This window comes from Fusarium odoratissimum (assembly GCF_000260195.1).
Source record: "Fusarium odoratissimum NRRL 54006 unplaced genomic scaffold supercont1.4, whole genome shotgun sequence".
Classification (NCBI taxonomy): Eukaryota; Fungi; Ascomycota; class Sordariomycetes; order Hypocreales; family Nectriaceae; genus Fusarium; species Fusarium odoratissimum.
In genome coordinates, this window is record NW_022158690.1 from 1,857,717 (window position 1) to 1,874,998 (window position 17,282).

General features: G+C 49.0%; 7 protein-coding genes across 8 annotated transcripts; 5 read left to right on the forward strand and 2 right to left on the reverse strand.

Moving 5' to 3' along the window:
* Positions 1-119: 119 nt before the first annotated feature.
* FOIG_03833 (uncharacterized protein) lies at positions 120-2,004 on the forward strand (the record flags this gene model as incomplete). The annotated part of the gene is made up of 4 exons (XM_031201858.1): positions 120-445; positions 492-1,542; positions 1,589-1,762; positions 1,813-2,004. The coding sequence occupies 4 exons, from the start codon at positions 120-122 to the stop codon at positions 2,002-2,004; spliced, it is 1,743 nt and encodes a 580-aa protein (XP_031069382.1).
* A 287-nt stretch (positions 2,005-2,291) lies between these two features.
* Positions 2,292-5,848, forward strand: FOIG_03834 (serine/threonine protein kinase). Of its 2 annotated transcripts, XM_031201859.1 has the most exons (5): positions 2,292-3,330; positions 3,376-3,698; positions 3,743-3,912; positions 3,963-5,535; positions 5,581-5,848. In XM_031201859.1, exons 1-5 carry the CDS (start codon positions 2,764-2,766, stop codon positions 5,708-5,710), a joined length of 2,763 nt encoding a protein of 920 aa, XP_031069383.1. In that variant the 5' UTR covers positions 2,292-2,763; the 3' UTR covers positions 5,711-5,848. The 2 variants fall into 2 exon arrangements, with proteins under 2 accessions (XP_031069383.1, XP_031069384.1); XM_031201860.1 differs by having other exon boundaries at positions 3,963-5,848.
* A 1,463-nt stretch (positions 5,849-7,311) lies between these two features.
* FOIG_03835 (uncharacterized protein) lies at positions 7,312-10,215 on the forward strand. Its single transcript, XM_031201861.1, has 2 exons — positions 7,312-7,580; positions 7,628-10,215. Exons 1-2 carry the CDS (start codon positions 7,405-7,407, stop codon positions 8,520-8,522), a joined length of 1,071 nt encoding a protein of 356 aa, XP_031069385.1. The 5' UTR covers positions 7,312-7,404; the 3' UTR covers positions 8,523-10,215.
* FOIG_03836 (uncharacterized protein) lies at positions 7,752-10,299 on the reverse strand. The gene is made up of 3 exons (XM_031201862.1): positions 10,021-10,299; positions 9,547-9,971; positions 7,752-9,502 (listed from the first exon to the last, which is right to left on the reverse strand). The coding sequence occupies exons 1-3, from the start codon at positions 10,081-10,083 to the stop codon at positions 8,767-8,769; spliced, it is 1,224 nt and encodes a 407-aa protein (XP_031069386.1). The 5' UTR covers positions 10,084-10,299; the 3' UTR covers positions 7,752-8,766.
* A 265-nt stretch (positions 10,300-10,564) lies between these two features.
* Positions 10,565-10,993, forward strand: FOIG_03837 (mitochondrial import protein 1; the record flags this gene model as incomplete). Its single annotated transcript, XM_031201863.1, has 2 exons — positions 10,565-10,825; positions 10,883-10,993. The coding sequence occupies 2 exons, from the start codon at positions 10,565-10,567 to the stop codon at positions 10,991-10,993; spliced, it is 372 nt and encodes a 123-aa protein (XP_031069387.1).
* A 422-nt stretch (positions 10,994-11,415) lies between these two features.
* FOIG_03838 (preprotein translocase subunit YidC) lies at positions 11,416-12,963 on the forward strand (the record flags this gene model as incomplete). The annotated part of the gene is made up of 3 exons (XM_031201864.1): positions 11,416-11,484; positions 11,531-12,457; positions 12,505-12,963. 3 exons carry the CDS (start codon positions 11,416-11,418, stop codon positions 12,961-12,963), a joined length of 1,455 nt encoding a protein of 484 aa, XP_031069388.1.
* FOIG_03839 (uncharacterized protein) lies at positions 12,809-15,958 on the reverse strand. Its single transcript, XM_031201865.1, has 5 exons — positions 14,952-15,958; positions 14,630-14,905; positions 14,367-14,583; positions 13,689-14,320; positions 12,809-13,625 (listed from the first exon to the last, which is right to left on the reverse strand). Exons 1-5 carry the CDS (start codon positions 15,330-15,332, stop codon positions 13,542-13,544), a joined length of 1,590 nt encoding a protein of 529 aa, XP_031069389.1. The 5' UTR covers positions 15,333-15,958; the 3' UTR covers positions 12,809-13,541.
* Positions 15,959-17,282: the final 1,324 nt, after the last annotated feature.

The following is a 17,282-nucleotide window of genomic DNA, read 5'->3' on the forward strand; positions in this document are numbered from 1 at the left end:
ATTCTTTGATCCCTGCTTTGTGGAATTGGAATTCTCTTCAAGGAAATAAAATAGCTTGGTCCCGAGTAATCTACAAAGCCATCAAGCACTAGCTCATTATCAAATTGCCATATACTATCATGTCCTCCCAAAATAGTATCACTACTGTGGAGCTGTCCGAACCGGAACTTTACTTCGACAGGATATGCGATGCCTCTCACAACTATCCTCAAACTGCTCCCAGCAGAAGGAGTACCAGAGCCCGGCAAGCAGTAGCTACTACTTGGAATAGAGAAGCGGCTCGAATTTTTCACCCAAGACCTGAAAATGCTTGTCTCAAGATCTTCGAAACGTGCGATTGCATGACTCAATGCAACTGTCAATCACTCTCGGGTGATATCAAGACCATGGAAGATTTATTACTTCGCTTACAGCCAAATAAGAAAGTCCCAAAGATGAGATACGTGTAAGTGCGTTGGTCTGTACTTGGGCACCGGATCTAACAAATTCAGGTCTCTCCAGTCCAAATCTTCCAAAGATCAAGTCAGATGTCCAGTTAAGATGTTCAAATATCTCTGCACATATCAACAAATCCCACCTTCGTTTCTAAGCTGTCTCTACTCTTTCCGGCGATCGCACTCTGCTCAGGAATGGTGCAATCTTCCTCAATTCAATGACGACAATACTTTGCTCTCGCCTGAGGATGATATCCTCCCTCTCGACCGAATGGGTCTCTCGGGACGCGAAATTAGGTATTCGTTTGTCTTGAGATCCGTCGAGAGTTCCACCTCCGTCCCGAACAGATCTTGGGGAGTCCGACAACTCGCAGTATATCATTCCTTTGACATTAAAAACGGACAGTCGTTTTGGGTGACCTGCAAGGGCAACTCACTGAACGAGGAACTGTTCCAAGAGGCTTTGGCTGAGAATAAATGTCTCCGATCAAGCGTTCTAGAATCTGTTCCACAGGCGTTTTCGTCTTCGCTTGAGGTTCTCACTATGCTGATTGATTGGTGCGATGATGATTGGATATTCTACATCAACGAACTCTTTGATGCAATTAAACCACTTGTGGACAAAGCGAGAACGCCTGCCATCAAAGACGAGTCGGCACTTACTAAAGACGTCAAAATCATAACAGGGTTGGCTGGGTCTCCCTCGAAAAGGCTCTCGCATATGACGAGTCTCGAATCTGGGACGAGCCGCAGTCAAAGCGATGAAAAAGAGGATCCGTGGGGTGATCTCAATGACCGAGTCAAAAGACTCGAGAGGCTTGAAGTGTTTTCTTTTGACGAGCTACAGAAACTGCAACAAGGCTTGGAGACGATTCAAGAAGCGCTCCTGGTTCTCAAGCTGAACAGCCAAGTTATCAGACAGATCCGCGAGCACTACCAGTGCCTCATGACTCAGTATCGGCTCCCCGCTTTGAAAGAGATCAAGAAGGGTTGTGAGGACTCGTTTCTTCAATATTGTCGGCAATCTCGAAATATCGAGGCCAATATCGACGCTCATCAGGCGCAGCTCAATGCGCTGCTATTGCTCGTCAAGGAGAGCAAAGAAATGGTAATTCACTCTTCAACACTGAGAGATTCAGGACTGACTTCCTTAGTACAATACCATTCTCCAATACAAAACCATTCAGATCAACAAGATCTACGCAGAGAGCGCTCACTTATCGACTCGGAATATGGAGAATATCGCCAACAAGACCAAGCGAGAGACGAGCTCAATGCATATCATCACTTTTGTGACTCTGATTTTCCTCCCTGGAACATTCATGGCTGTACGTCACTGTCTCCTTGGACATCTTGCAACAACTAATTATATTTGCAGTCTTTCTTTCAGAGCGGCATTCTTGAATGGCCTCAAGTGAACGCAAAGGCGCCATGGAGACTGAACAAGGAGATATTTTCTCTATTTTTTGGCCTTTCCGCTACCATCACGATCGTGACCATTGTTGTTTGGATGATTATTCTTTTCATGCTGCGCAGGCCGCATAGCGAAAGAGTCAAATACGCATCTTAGAGTAACAAAACACAATCTAGGATGCTGATTCCATCTCATTTCCCGCTATTTTGTTCCTATCTGTACCTTTTATAGACAATAGATTTTTTGACACAAGTCATGAGCTCGTGAATAACATGTATCTCAGCGATTATTACACAAAGCAGGATATGCCTGGTGATGTCAAGTCATGTCCATTTGTGGGATCATATGTTAGGCTGCAGCCTAGTTCCCCGCGCCGATGTGCCTGTCACACCATCTCTCTTCTCTCACTCTTGTGTGAGGCTCTGCCGTCTGGTCTCGAACAAGCCTCCTCATGATGAACTATATCCACCATGTTCCATCTCAGCCACTTTCAAGGTACAGATCCTCGGATTAGAGATCCAAATCATACGAGAAGGCAGACAAAGAGTGGCTTCGCTTTTTAAGGCATCTTCAACACAGCCTACTTCGCCAGATAGTGGTGGGCATGATACAATGTTGCAGAGGAGAGAGCCTTGCTGCATATGCACACCCTTCCTAACTAATCTGGAAAGTTGATGACCCGAATTGGCATGAACTGAAAGTGCCTCGTTGGAGAAGATCGCACATGCCTTTTATGCGAACCACTTTCCCGCGACCTTAAATAATTTACCGGAAAAGACTTCCACCACTTTTACCTTCCAACATCATCACCAATATTCTCCTCTTCTGCATATCTAAATTGTACGCAATTGGACCAGAAAGATTGCTGGTTTCACTTTCACACCGGACTCTTGTGGTCCTCATTGAATAGCCGCCATGTTCAATCCTAGAAAGCGCCCGCGCGATGAGCGCAATGAGGAGTTTATACGATATGTTCGGCAGGAATCGCAACCGGGACTTGACGGGAACGACATTGTGACCAGGTTTATTAGCCCTGCTGTCACGGCCAGATGGTGGAGGAAAAGTGGCCAGCAAAGATTATCTCGAGCGATCGATCGCAACATCCACGCTCTTCCCACGACGATTGAGAATGGCTACTTGAACATCTTCTCCATTTTGGTGTACATCGGGAGGACATACCTCATCAACAACTTCACTTCCAATGGTTATCAGGACCAGCGACTACCTTTACTCAATGCGCAATGTTTCGGCGATGATCCTGCACTTGTCGACGACATGAAGGAGTTTTGCGAGAACCAATGGATGTTCTGCCCTCTGATATTCTCGAGACACACCCCCATGGATAAGCGATACATCGATCCTCGGCAAATATTACCTATCAAAACAACTTTCACGATAACAACTGATTCGAACCACTCCAAATCAATTATTAAAGTTGTGAACTTGTACCCTGAATGCTTCGATCACGAATGGAGTTCAACGGTAAATTTCCTCTTCCGCATCTCCCATTCCAACTAACATGAGTAGGGTACTGTCGTCTTTAAAGAATACCGCACACGAGAACGAGAGAGTTTGCGAGATGCATGGATCAAGGAATACAACGCATTCGCCGCGATCGAGTCTTGCGATTACATTGTTAAATATCTTGGTTCGTTTGAACAGAACAATCGCTGTTTCATGATCCTGGAGCATGCGAGTGAAGGCAGCCTTCTCGAATTATTCAAGCGCAACGAAAGACCAGCCACGGAAGAAGAGCGGCGGTATTTCTTATACGGCTTGATGGGTCTCACCAAAGCCATCGACAAGATACAAAACCTTGGAGGCGGCCCTAGGAATCAACGAACAGGATTGTACGTGACACTCCCAATTTTCTTGGTTGTTACTAATGTCGTAGTGCTCACCGGGATATCAAACCTGCCAACATCTTGGTATTCCCTGGTCAAGATGGACGGTACTCGGATGGCTTCCAAATGAAGCTTGCCGATTTCGACACTGCGACACCCAATCGACCAATAGATGAGGATGAATCCAGTTTCCAGGATAATGACGGAAACAGGACATATTGTAACTACTCTCCTCTCACATTATTGGACTACGTTAACAAATTACAACAGGCTCTCCCGAAGCAACCAGGTTTTACAGAGACCAGGAGAAGGGCTTTATGCAGGTTCCAGTAGCCTCCGATGTTTGGTCTCTTGGATGTGTCATCAGCGAAGCAATTGTCTGGGTTGCTGGCGGTACGGCTGCCCTTGATGAAGCTGCCAACGATCGCAGAAGAGAGATCCTGACACACTGGCCATTTCTTGCCGATGGTAGCTTTGGCGAATGTTTCCATAACAGTTCCACAGCGCTTACTTGTGTTGTGAAATCACATTCAGCTGCGCTCGGTGCGCTACAAGGTCCCATTTTCCTATCACGAAATGTCTGCAGTCTCGTCGAGCGTTGGATGCTTGTGCCATATCGGGAAAGACAATACCCCAACCTTATCTGGAAGGCCTTTGAGGAACAATACCGGGAGCTCTTTCACCCTGCCCCCCCTTCAGGGCATTATAGCGCGCCTCCCTTACCTCAACCCGGCTTCCACCACACCATGATGCTCACTCAGTCGCCAGTGAATATAGCCTCTTCTGTTTTTCAGCCCGATCAAACTCCTCATCAACGGCCATTCTCCCATCCAGGACCTTCGAGGCAGGTCGGTATGGCCACGAATCACCCCAACATGCACCAGCGAGGCCCTCTTGGTATCAATACCCGAATGCCTTCAAATAACGGAACACCAATTAGTCGACACATATCAACTCAATGGAGCCACAGTGATGTTCAAGCTGTAGCTGAGTTGGAAGATAAATCTTCCCCTGTGTCAGCGGTATCGGCCAATGTGTTCAACCTTGGGCATTCGTTGGGTTCTCCAAAGCATCCTGGCATCTCATTCTCTACTCAAGATAGTCATCACAATTCGGTTCCTGATGCCAATAGCCCGGCCAAGACCTCCGTTGACATTCACAGACTCACTCCTCAGAAACAACAGAACGGAGCGGGCATGTATGGGGACCTTACTATTGGCGATGTTGTCATTCACCGCAGCAACAATGGTAAGCGAGAAGCATTGGAGGGTTACGAACAGTTCTGCAATCGAATGGGGCGCCGACGTTTCGTCTTTATAATAGACGATTCTGTGACGATGCGCAACAGGGAGCGCGAGGTTCTCAGAGCGATGGAAGTTTTGGTATGGCTCGTCAGAAAAATTGATCAAAATGGTCCAGAAATCCGCTTCGCCTCAAAACCAGACATAAAATACCCCATAGAACGTCGGCCTCGATTTCTCCTGAAAATGGACAAGTTCATCAATCCAGTACGGAAATGGTTCCGTGGTAACGATGCAGAAACCTTCTGCAATATGAAGCACTCTTTCAACCGGATATTCGCAGATGCTAATATGGTGGATCCCAAAAGACCAACAAGCGTTATCATATTGACAGATGGAATATGGGAGGGTGGCGGTCCTATAGAAGAAAAAGGTGTAGAAGCCTGTATAACGAATGTGATCAAGCGAATGGAAGAGAAAGGCCTTGGTGACACCGCTTTTACCTTTCAGTTTCTGAGCTTTGGTAATGATCCAGATGGTCTTCGCCGACTCATCTATCTGGACGACCATGCCCTCTACGGAGGGGACGAGCATAACAGGATGTAAGTTCTCTTTATGGTGGGAAAGTTCGAGGCTGACTGTTGTAGTGATATCGTTGACCACAAGAGCTCTGAATCAAATGTATGGGCAATACTCACAGGGTCGGTGAGTCCAGGTAACGACGAGGCTTCGGCGGGTCCATCAACGGGGAGGCCGTCTTTTTCTCAGGGAGAATGAGCGATGATTTAGGCGTTATTCGGTTTTGGAGTAGCTGGAGTTATATGATGAACATTTACGGGGGGGCATTTAGACTTGACTTATATCTTAATACCCATATACTGCATTTTATCTTTTATACATGGCTTTTATGTTCGATGCTGTTGATCTGGTTTCTACTCCGTACGCTCAATATGGTTGAATGAGAGACGAAACAAGCTATACTTTTACAGTTCTAGCGCACTCTCGTGTTTCCCTTCCTGGCTTTTAGACAGTCTGGGATTGGATGGTGCCGTTAGCTCAGTGACCTTCGCTTGGTTGGCGGAGTGTTACCCTATGCCTTGGGTGATCAACACTTTGGCGAAGGGATTGCATGCGTATAATGATTCAAGAGAGCGGTGAGAAAGCTAAGGCTAGTCACTGGTATCTGGTTTTAATCTTACAAAACAATTTTGGACATTATGTGGTTGTTGTTCGATGGATACTGACTCACATTATGCTAAATGATTCGAGAACTTCAAGAATTGACCATCATAGAAGTCGAAAAGAACAGGACCAAAGGTTTAATTTGATGCTAGATATCACTAGAAGGGCCTTCCTAGAGCATACAGAGAGTAATGTCCTGGTTGAGCATTTGTTTAAGACTTCATATACAAGATTTTGTGATGAGGTTAGACGAACTGGTGAGTAAACTTGTCTCAGCTGAACAAAATTTCGAAGCCTTCCACGAATCTCTACTGTGTCAAATGATGTATAAGAAATAAACACTCAGTGAGTGTGTAATGAACCAAAGAAGTGTTTAAAAAGACCGATTGATAGGCTAATTTCATGAGTAAGTTGCGTGGAATGCATAAATACTGTCTGACTGGCGATAAGGAGTGATGTTGGTGTGAGCTGTCCCCCTCGATAGCTTCACCAGTAGTATAGCCTGGAAATTTCCCGCTATATTGTCTGCGAATTATCGTAGAGGTGTAACGTCGAACGTTGTGTTTCATCTGATTGGATGTGATCTTAGAGTCATCAGGCTGTTATGTTACAGTATAGCCTTGGTGCTTTAAGTGGCTTTGGGGCAAGGCCCAGTCTTTGTCAACGAGAATGTGGTCGTACACGGACATCACCAAGAGAGTGAGCCTTTAGATACAGTCATAGTGTTCGAATTTTATTTGAGATCTTGCGTTCTCGGTGTCCTATCCAACCGCTCAGTGTTGCTACAATATTATATGCTAAACTAATACATCTGCCCCTGGCATCATCCAGGATCTGTGCGGCATTGACCAAAATTCATGGCGCCATAACCAAAAATTGATATGTAAACTGCAATTGAAGGCACAAAATATACGTAACAGTGTTGTCAATCGAGGTCTATTTATGGACATGCTCAAGATATCTGATGTTGGCTGGTACAAGATACGGCAGATTAGATGAGATCCCATGATTTCATGCACGCGGTATTCCGAAGCTCTTACCAAACCTCACAGTGACTTGGTGCATTAAATTCGTAGTACTCAAAATCAAGTAAAAATACTATTATGACTTCAACTTTCAAAAAGACTACAGCAATTGGAAGACAAGCCAAGACGTTTCATCCTCTGACCTTATCCGGGGGCGGGCGCTAAGCCCCAAAGACCCAAGCGCCAAAAGCTAAGCTACCTTCCATCACCTCCCCTCCACTCCAACTTTCAAACCTCCATCATCACCAACAACAACCTCCAATCATGGCCTCCTACATCGACACCTCCCTCTCGGAGGTCCAGCCCGCCCCCGAACTCCTCGGCGAAGTCAAGAAGCCCAAGAAGAAAAAGGTGCTCCTCATGGGAAAGTCCGGCTCCGGCAAGTCAAGCATGAGGAGTATTATCTTTAGCAACTACATCGCCCGCGATACACGAAGACTGTAAGTCCCCCGTTGCCTAGGTATGGGGGTTGAAGCTGATTATGTAGGGGCGCAACTATCGATATCGATCTTTCGCACGTCAAGTTCCTCGGAAACCTCACCCTCAACCTCTGGGACTGCGGTGGTCAAGAGGCCTTTATGGAGAACTATCTCTCGCAACAGCGCGTCCACGTCTTTTCCAACGTCGGCGTGCTAATCTACGTCTTCGACATTGAATCCCGCGACGTCGACCGCGACTTGGCAACCTACGTCTCCATCCTCTCCGCGCTCCTGCAATACTCCCCCGCCGCAAAGATCTACATCCTCATTCACAAGATGGATCTCGTTGTCCCTACGGCACGTGAGTCAGTTTACGATGAGCGCATTCGGGTTGTGCGACAGAAGACCTTCGAGTATGCGAATTCAGTCGGTATTGCTGCGTCGTCGATTGAGCTCACGCCGTTTGCGACGTCGATTTGGGATCAGAGCTTGTATAAAGCGTGGGCGTCGATTATTCATGACCTTGTGCCTAACCTCTCGGTGATTGAGCGAAATCTCGCAAACCTGGGTCTCGCCATCGAAGCTGAAGAATTGCTGCTGTTCGAGCGCACATCGTTCCTTGCCGTATCATCCTGGACTTCGTCTGAAGGACAACGAAACCCGACTGAGGATCGACTAGAGCGCATGTCAAACATCATGAAGCATTTCAAGCAGAGTATTTCGCGCTTCACCGGTACGCCGCGCAACGCCGAGCAGTTCATTCGAATGGAGCACAAGGCCGGCAATCGATTTAGTCTGTTCATTCTCAAGTTCACGACAAACACGTATCTCATGGTTGTTCTTCCACCCGGAGAAGCTCGGTTCAACGCTGCCATGCTCAATTGTCAGATCGCCATTGAGCACTTCAGATTTCTGGATGGTCCCGCAACTCCAGCTCCCAACACCACCACTGCTGCCGCCTAAACTGATAAGACCACATAGATCGGAGTTATCACGGCGTATGGCTTGTTATTTGGCGTTAGGTGTTGAGATACCACTCTAGGTGATATTTTTGAGTATCAGTTACAGACATGCATACAAGACTCATTTACAAGTCATTTCGCATTTTAGCTATCCGTGATTCTATCCATGACCTCTATAAGTCAATGCTAGCATCTGAATTTGTTGGCCAGTCCGTAAATCAACCTCAACGCCGATTTTTCCATATCTAAGTCCACTTGACAACGGCAGTACCACCCTTCTTGAATTCGGGCATCTCACCAAGAACCATGCTGCGATCGGTATGGTCCTTGTTGGGGAATGTTGTGGAAAGAACCCATGATCTGGATCGTGTGTCTGGTGATGCTCCCTGTACGAAACCGTAGACATCGTCGATAGTGTGGGTGGTGTTGAAACGAGCAGGTAGACGTGTACCATCGGGCATCTGGATTCGGATCATGATTGTGGGCTGAGCATCATCGACAGTTGGAGCATTGGATGACGACGGAGCGGCGGAAGAAGCGGCAGGGGCAGGGGAAGAGCTTGAGCCCTCAACACCAGGGACAACAGCTCCAAGTCGCTGACCAGAGCCACCGAAAGGTCTGTACTTCTTGGGTTGTGGCTGGTATGGTGTGTCGTGCTGGTGAAGCTTGACATCGATGGGTTGGTCATGCTGCACATTCATGAGGTGAAGAGGTGCGCGACCAGCTCGGATCAGGGCGAGGTCAGCTTGGTTTGCGGGGTCGTCAAATCGGCGAAGGTCACCGTCATCGATGCTGAAACCATCTTGCCAGATGTGAAGAACTCGTTCTTGAGGTTCGGCGTTTGAAGAGCGAGCTGGGCCGAGAGGATCAGGAATGCTGCGGCTCTCGACACCATCTCCGCCGAGTGTCTGTCCAGTTCCCCGGAAGCGACTGGGCTCAGAAGGGCCAGCCTCATTCTCGGCTTCGGGGCGTTGAGCGTTGCTAAACTGTCAGCTAAATTCACCTTCAAATGCTCAGTGACTTACGCTCGTGCCTTGGCGAGAATGTCACTGATGATCTTCTTGGGACCGCCCTCCTGGTGCGGATCTTGAACAGCCAATCCAGACTTCTCACCACCGGCAAATAGGTTTCCTCGTCCATCATCGTCTTCGCCGTCGAAATCGTCATCATCGTCATCACCATGATCGTGTTGGTGGGATGAGCTACCGAGAGATCCTAGAGTAGCAACCCCCCTCTTCTTCTGTTGTGATGCGGCAGGTTTGCGAGTCGGTTGGCTGCTGCGGGCAGCCTCTGGAGCTGGTCGGCCGTCGAGGGTTCGAGGACCCGTGTAGTTGTCAGGAGCGGCAGCGGGAGCTGTGGATGTGTCGCGGTTATCATCTTCGGCATCACGGAACCAAGCATTGCTGGCCTCGGCGAGATCCCAGTTGTGGGCTTCAAGATACTGTCTGGCCTTGGGCGCGTTAGCTGGAATGTTCGGTGCGAATCAGAGAAATTCGAACCTCTTCAGGGCTTGCGCCGCTCAGGCCTGCAAACTCCACGATCTGGGCTTCGTGGTCTGCCATGTTGACGATTGAAGGCGGGGTAGTAGAGATGTGTGTTGATCAAGTTTTCAGAAGTCGCAGATTTATGAGGAGCTTTGGTAAATTTAGAGGGGATTGAGTCAAGATAAAAAGACACGTCAATCCCAAAGTGCGTTTGTTGATGAATGAAGGTTCTAGCAACAGGCAGGCAGCTTGCTCGTCACCTCGAAGCAAAGGAAGCTCTGGGTTGGTGGCGGTGGACTCCTTCACCCCACCTTCCTTGACTGGGCCATGACACAAGTGGGGACCCGCACTCACCACTTCAACGGAAGTCAGGTCCATCTCTGCCCCGTCCTGCAGCCTTAGTAAGGATCTGGGGGAAGCAAGCGCGACGGTCGAGAAGCCGAGATCGTCAACAACCTCTTCAGAAGCTAGCTCAAGCCGACAACGACCAACAATCGAGCTTCAAACCATTTAATCCTTTAGTTTTATCCGAACGAGCGCTCACATCTCGAAGCCTGCCATGTCCGACGAACACAACCACCTCGCCGAGTCCGGCGTGACATTGCACTCCGACAGCGAACTATACTCTGCAGGCGATGATCTCTCTTCACCTCCATCGTCAAACTCACCCGTCATCCTCTACAAGCCCCCAACAGTGTGGTCGTTGATACGAGGAGCTGCTATCAACCTCCTACTACCTTTTGTCAACGGCATGATGCTTGGATTTGGAGAGCTCTTCGCTCATGAAGCTGCTTTTAGGCTGGGATGGGGAGGTACAAAGGTATGCCATACTGCGCAGTTATGCTCCAAGTTTATCAAGCCCTGCTAACAAATCCAGGTCTTCCCCCTCTCGCGAAGAAGAGTTCACCCTATCGGACCTGGTATCGAGCTTCGAGAAAAGTCATATGCTCCTCGCCCTTCGCTGGACGATTTTGCAAGCCTGGAGTAAACTGTCGGAAACCCTTCACCTTAAGGATTTTATCCATTACGCCCAAGACGCACTCATCGCTATGAATCATCTACGAAAGAGCAGGGACGGATGAATGCATATCATGTTAAATAATTTGAGATTATATATTAGACAGGAACATGGATTGTGGCGTTTCGTTGCACCGGTGGTTCAAAATGTAAAAATCACTCATTCGAACGCAGCGACGTCAATTACAACCACTCGAATCAATCTCGCAACTCTAATCCTCCCGAATCGACTCGTCACAGGCCGAGGCCTAATGACAAGGTCATTCGGAGATCATCGGCGACGGACTATCGCGAACCCGACATTTACCCGCCGGTCCCCGGAAAACCTCCAAAAAATTCCCAGCAACATCGCGCAACTTATTGTCCGACCCATCCCACTTCATCACCGCCGCAATGCTTCCTAGCCGAGGAATTGTGCGCTCTTTGCCTTCGGGCGCTTTCCAGAGGCCATGTGGCCATTCTGTGTGTTTCTCTCCGACCAATTAATAGACTACACTAACAATTGTAGATGTCAAGGACCCTGGGTAGAAAATTCGATGCTCGACAGTTCGGTACAGCGATGAAGAGCGCTCGCACACCTCTTACGGCTGGGACAAGAGTTGGTGTCAGGAACATTGCTGCGCCCATTGTTCTTGGAGGCATTGCTTCGTCAAGGCAACTCTCGCTCTGGGGTTATAACATCTATGGAAAGAAGAAGACAGAAGAGCCAGCTGTTGAAGCCGTCACAACGCCAGAAGCTCCCACTCCTCCCGAGACTATCAATCCTACACCCATCAACGAAGCTCCTACTCCTGCCGCAGATAAGTTCGCAGATGTGACACAGTCTGCCGAACCATCTTCCGTTCTGCCCTCCGAATTCGACCTCGAAAGCATTGCCGACCTTGCCAACCCCAGCATTCTCACCATGCCCGAGAACATTGGTTTCCTGAAGGAGATTGGCCTCGACTATGGCTGGGGTCCTACGTCAGTTATGCAATGGGTTCTCGAACACGTCCATGTGTATACCGGTCTTGGATGGGGTGGCTCCATTGTCGCAACTGCGCTCTTATTACGTGTCATCATGATCTATCCTCAACTTCGTAGTGTCAAGTTCAGTGCTGCTACGGCTAAGATGAAGGCGGATCCTCGAGCCAAGGAAAGTCTGGAGCTTATGAAGAAGGGTTATCAGACAGGTGATCGGGAGATGGTTCAAAAAGGACAGTTTATTGGTAACATGGTCCGAAAGGAATACGGCACCGAGGTCAAGAACATGTTCTGGGCTTTTGTACAGATTCCCTTCAGTTTTGGTCTCTTCCGAGTCATCAACGGCATGATTCACATCCCAGTTCCTTCTATGGAGAACGCTGGCTGGGCCTGGTTCACCGACCTTACGGCTGCCGATCCCTTTTACGCCCTGCCTCTTGCTGGTACCGTTCTCCTGGTCGGCACCTTAAAGGTAAGATTCCCGGCCTCTATATGAGATTCTATTTAACATCAATTTAGCTCAACTCTAAATACACACCCCCTGAGCAAAAGGCCATGATGAAGAACATGGTCTACGTCATGAGCGCAGTCACCCTATTCGCTACAAGCTTCCTCGGCGCTGGTGTCAACCTCATGATGGTTTCCACTGGAGCTGCCACCTTCGTCACAGCCGCCATTCTTAACAACGAGTCCGTCCGTCGGGCTCTCGATCTTCCCATCCCCAAGATCGAGGAGCCCGTCTACAAGCCTCCCCGCGTCACTCAGGCCAAGGGTATCGAGGGTCTTCGTGAGCGTCTCACCGACAACCTTGACAACATGAAGAAGAGCGTCTCCGACCAAGTCGGCAACATGACAAATCAGTACAGCGGTACTGCTGAGGAGCGAGCTGAGAAGGCGAGAAAGGAGCAGATTCAGAAGCTCGAGAACATGCGACGAAAGTTGGAGCGTGATGAGTTTGAGAAGAAGTACAAGCGATGAGCAATTGTATCACAAATAACTGTAAAATAAGGATAAACTTGTACACTGTTCAACTGGATCAGGCATTGTATAATAGGCATTGGAGGGGAGCGACATGATACCGCGGGGGCTTTTGCATGACTGGATATAAAAGTGTCTGCATGTATCTATCGATGTAATAGAAACACAACCTAACCATCCCAATTAATCTGTTTAAAGACAACTCAACTCAACTCAACTCAATAATTAAGCGGTAAACGCCTTTAACGACTTGACTTGACTTGACTTATGTCTCAATTATAAAACTAGGCAAACCCCCTGCCAAGGTTCCTTTTCCGCCCCGCAGCTCCCTTTTGCCCATTCCATTTCAATTCATCTGCTGTGTATTGTAATAAATAAAACCACCACCTTTTTGCCATTTTGCATACGGCAAAAGAAAACACATCTTCTGGTTTAATTGAATAAATGCTTTGAATGCTTTCGAAGAGAGGTTAAAAAAGAAACTGTAAGCTTCACGCTCTATTCCCCCCAAGTTTCCCGTAATGTTCATTTCAGTTAATACATCCAAGAAGGGCATATGTAATAAAACAGCGCCTCTTTTAGAATACGGTGCCGTCGCTCTCGATAAGGATCGGGGGCTCCTTGGTATTAGGTCTGTTGATCTCGGCAATCTCGCGGCCGCCCTGGAATGAGAGTTAGTACTGTTTTGTGGTTTCGGGGCATGTTGTTTGGTGGAATAAACTTACCCTCCAGCTACCAGCCTCTAGCAACTGCGCCAAAGTCAATTCATTTCCACCCAGCTCTGGCTTCAGTGCCTTGTTAACCTCGACGCACAGCATATCGAGGAAACCGACTGTGACACCTCTCCACTCAACGATGACATCGTCACTGGGCTCAAACATGGGTGCTACCTCGACGCCCTTTGCGCCTGTCCGTTGCACCCACTCATTGTAGTTCTGAAGACCCCTCTCCAAATCATCCTTCCTCAAGTTCAAGACACCCATATCGACGAAAAGACCACCGTTTCGGTACTCGGGCAGACCGGTGAGCAATTCTGTTCCGGCAAAGTGCATCTTGAGGAGTTGTTGCATCGGTTGCATGAGCGAATAGGTGAGCCATTGGGTGAGTTTGTGGAAAGGAAGGATAGACTCCCAAGCAGCGGCGTTTGAGCTGTTGGGGAAAGCGGAAACCTTGGGAGATGCGCCAGGTTGAGGCATAGCCTGGCAGGGCCAAGCGTCACCAAGGGAGACACCGTTGATCGCGGTTCGGTTTGCGGGCCAGATAGGAGCGAGGCCAGTCATTAGGACGTTCCACAGGACGGGCAGGGGAACGATAAGCATAGACGAAGCTTGTGTTGAGGGGTGGCCGAGGAGATGGTCTAAAAACGATTAGCTTTGTCGCGGGAGGCCGTTAAAGTTACATACCGATTAAGCATCCAGGGCGACCCTCAAAGCCCCAGAAATCGTCCTTAGCGGCTAAAGCTTCTCCAAGGCGGATCAGAAGATCGGTGCGACCCTGAATACCAGCCATTTCATTGCCAGGTTTTGATTGAAGACCAGCAGCGAGCTTCTCGACAGTGAGATTCTTGAGACCATCCTTGTCGACCTGGAATTTGTTGTTGGGGTTTCCAGAAAACAATCCCTGCCAATATTAGCATCTTGTAATGCGACAAAAAATCTGTACTCACAGTCTTGAACATCTCCAAGCTGGCAACTGCGATTCCCTCTGATCTTCTGTACACGCGGCCATTTTCATTACTCTTGTATTGCCAGGAAGTGCCAGCGCCCGCATCTAGAAGCACGCTGACTAGGAAAAGGTCGATCAAACGTCGGCATCGCTCTGTGTTATCCACATTGGTGGGCCAGGTGGAAAGAAGCTGGGCAATGCGATCTCGACCTCCGACAGCAAAGTGCTGGTATCTACCATGGCCAGGAATGCTGAGGAAGGGGGCATCATAGTCTCGCTGCAAGCTGTTAGCTAGAAATTTGGCGATTTTCGTAGTCACTCACCTTGATAATTCCTGTAACAAAAGTAACCACATCGGGAAACTTGCCCATATCCACATCGAAATGCTTCAACTCATTGCGCAGCGCCTTGTCAGTGACAATCTTGCTTCGCTCTCTCACAGCACCAAGACTTCGCAAGTAACCAGCAGGGTCGAGCTGGGGGTCCGGAGGTCGAGGGAGATCGATCTTTGGGAGTTTGACTGGAGACATTGGGCCACCGGGGGATGTGCTAGTAGCTGAAGTTCGATTGAGGGGGTTGCGGTTGGCGCCAGGAGCAGGAGATCTCAAGCTCGAAGAATGCGAGTTTACGCTCACATTGGATTGGGAGGTGTTGATGGCCTGGTCGCCTTTTGGCGTCTTGTCTTTACGAGAAAACAGGCCCATCTTGGCGGGCTTGTCGGAAATAACGGTTACGCAGCTGTTGTACAGAATCGAGGAAATTCGTGTTTGTTGTATGTAGAAACTGATCTGGGCTGATAGAAAGACCAGACGAGAAAGCTGAGGCTTCGGGGAGGTGGGGCCTCTTAGAGCGATGGACTGAACTGGACTGGGACTGGACTGGAGGGGAAGGGTCCGTGAGTGGGCGCGCAGTCAGAGGCGGACGGAAGAGGGTGAGAGAGGGACGAGCGTCTGTGGTGCGTCTGCGTCTTGGTCGTGGGTGCGTCGAGGATCGGAACGAAGCGAGAAATGATTCGACGGCTACAGCGCGGGATGCGCGGGCGTTGACCTCGTGTCTTTGATGCAAGGGAGCAAGCAATTGAGATCTGACAGGACCTGAATCAGCGTCTAACAAGTCTCTTTTCTGCAGAAGCAAAAAAAAACTATAAACGACAAAAACAGAAACGGTAGACAAGAGGGAAGGGGATGGGGGTAGGAAGACGGGGCACGGCGCTTTTGAGGAACCCAAAGACCCAAGAGCCAGAGCCAGAGCCAGCTAAAACTAACAAGCCAAAGTCGAGTGAAGTGAACTGACTGACTGACCAGGGAGGCCCAGGCATCTCGGAACAGATGAGCAGAGGCAGTCAAAGTGTATCCACACCGGTACAAGGACCCTACCAGTGTCGAGCGAGTGGGAGAAAAAGAGGCGTCAGGGGGGGACCCTCGACTCCTCTGCGGGGATTCGGGGGCTTGAAGGCTTGGAGCTAGACCCAACAGCGGCCCAAGCAATGAGCGACCTACGAGAGTTGGAGGTGACCGAGCGTCGTTCGGGGCCCCTGAGTCCGTCGGCGATCGCGCAGGGTACAAGGGATCCGCAGGGATGGTTAGAAGGATGCTCTGCCTAGCACTGCACCACAGTTAGTGGTCTCGCTGGTGGTTTTGGGGCTTTGCACTGGTGAAATTCGAGGGTTGCTGAGCTTGCTTAGGTCGTCTGCTCTGAACGGGTCTCACGAGTCAAAGGGTTTCTGGTGTATCTGTGATTTTTTGGCGGGGAATTGAACTTTGCGGATTGTTCGCCGAGCCGCAACTCTTGGACCTGGTCGTTGTTGATGATCTTGCTAGGTTCAAAACTGGGGAACGGTTATGAAGCGGCTCCGTTCATGTCGATTACCTTATGAATCGCGAAATGCTCTTGGCGACACGGTCAAGCATTTTATGATGCAATGGCGTATCTCGTAGAACGAGGCTGATTCGGGTTTGGCTTCAAGGTGAAGAAGAGGATAGTGTTCCGTAAAGAAGAACCCTTGCTGCAGCTGCAAAATGGATGGGATGGGATGTGCTGCTAACTGACAGCCTTGCTGGAATTGCCAAACTCAGCTAGGTAGGCAAACTAACTAAGCTATTGGAGACGGCTCGTCTTGATTGACGGCGAGCCAGAAGACGGAAATGAGATGGACGCAACGAGTCATGAAAGATTCATGACAGCCTGCTAAGCGCCTGGTACATTCGCATAACGTCGATGTTAGTGGGTGACGGACTGTCCAAGATCAAGCACTAACAAGGCGGACTTGAAGACAGAAATTGTTGAGGCCGAGCACAATTAATCGACAATGAGCCCATCACTGTAGGAATTGAAATCTCGAAATAACCGCCCGGAAGATGATCGGCACGAAGCGAGACAAGAAATAACGATAAAGTCGAATTGTAAAGTGAGACATTCTGGAATGTCAAATGTCCACCACAATCGCGCGTGCACTCAGACGAGATCAACTCCACAATGAACCGATAGAAGCAGCTAAAAAAGAAAAGAAAGGCTCAAGTGGCGGCAGGCAACCAATTCGGTATCGGGTCTGTCTGCATCGTATCCCTAGGCTAAAGCGTACTGGCGGTTTACGATAAACAACGCCAATCGGTCGGGACGTCAAACGAAAAGAGGAAAAGTGGCTTTTCTTCGAG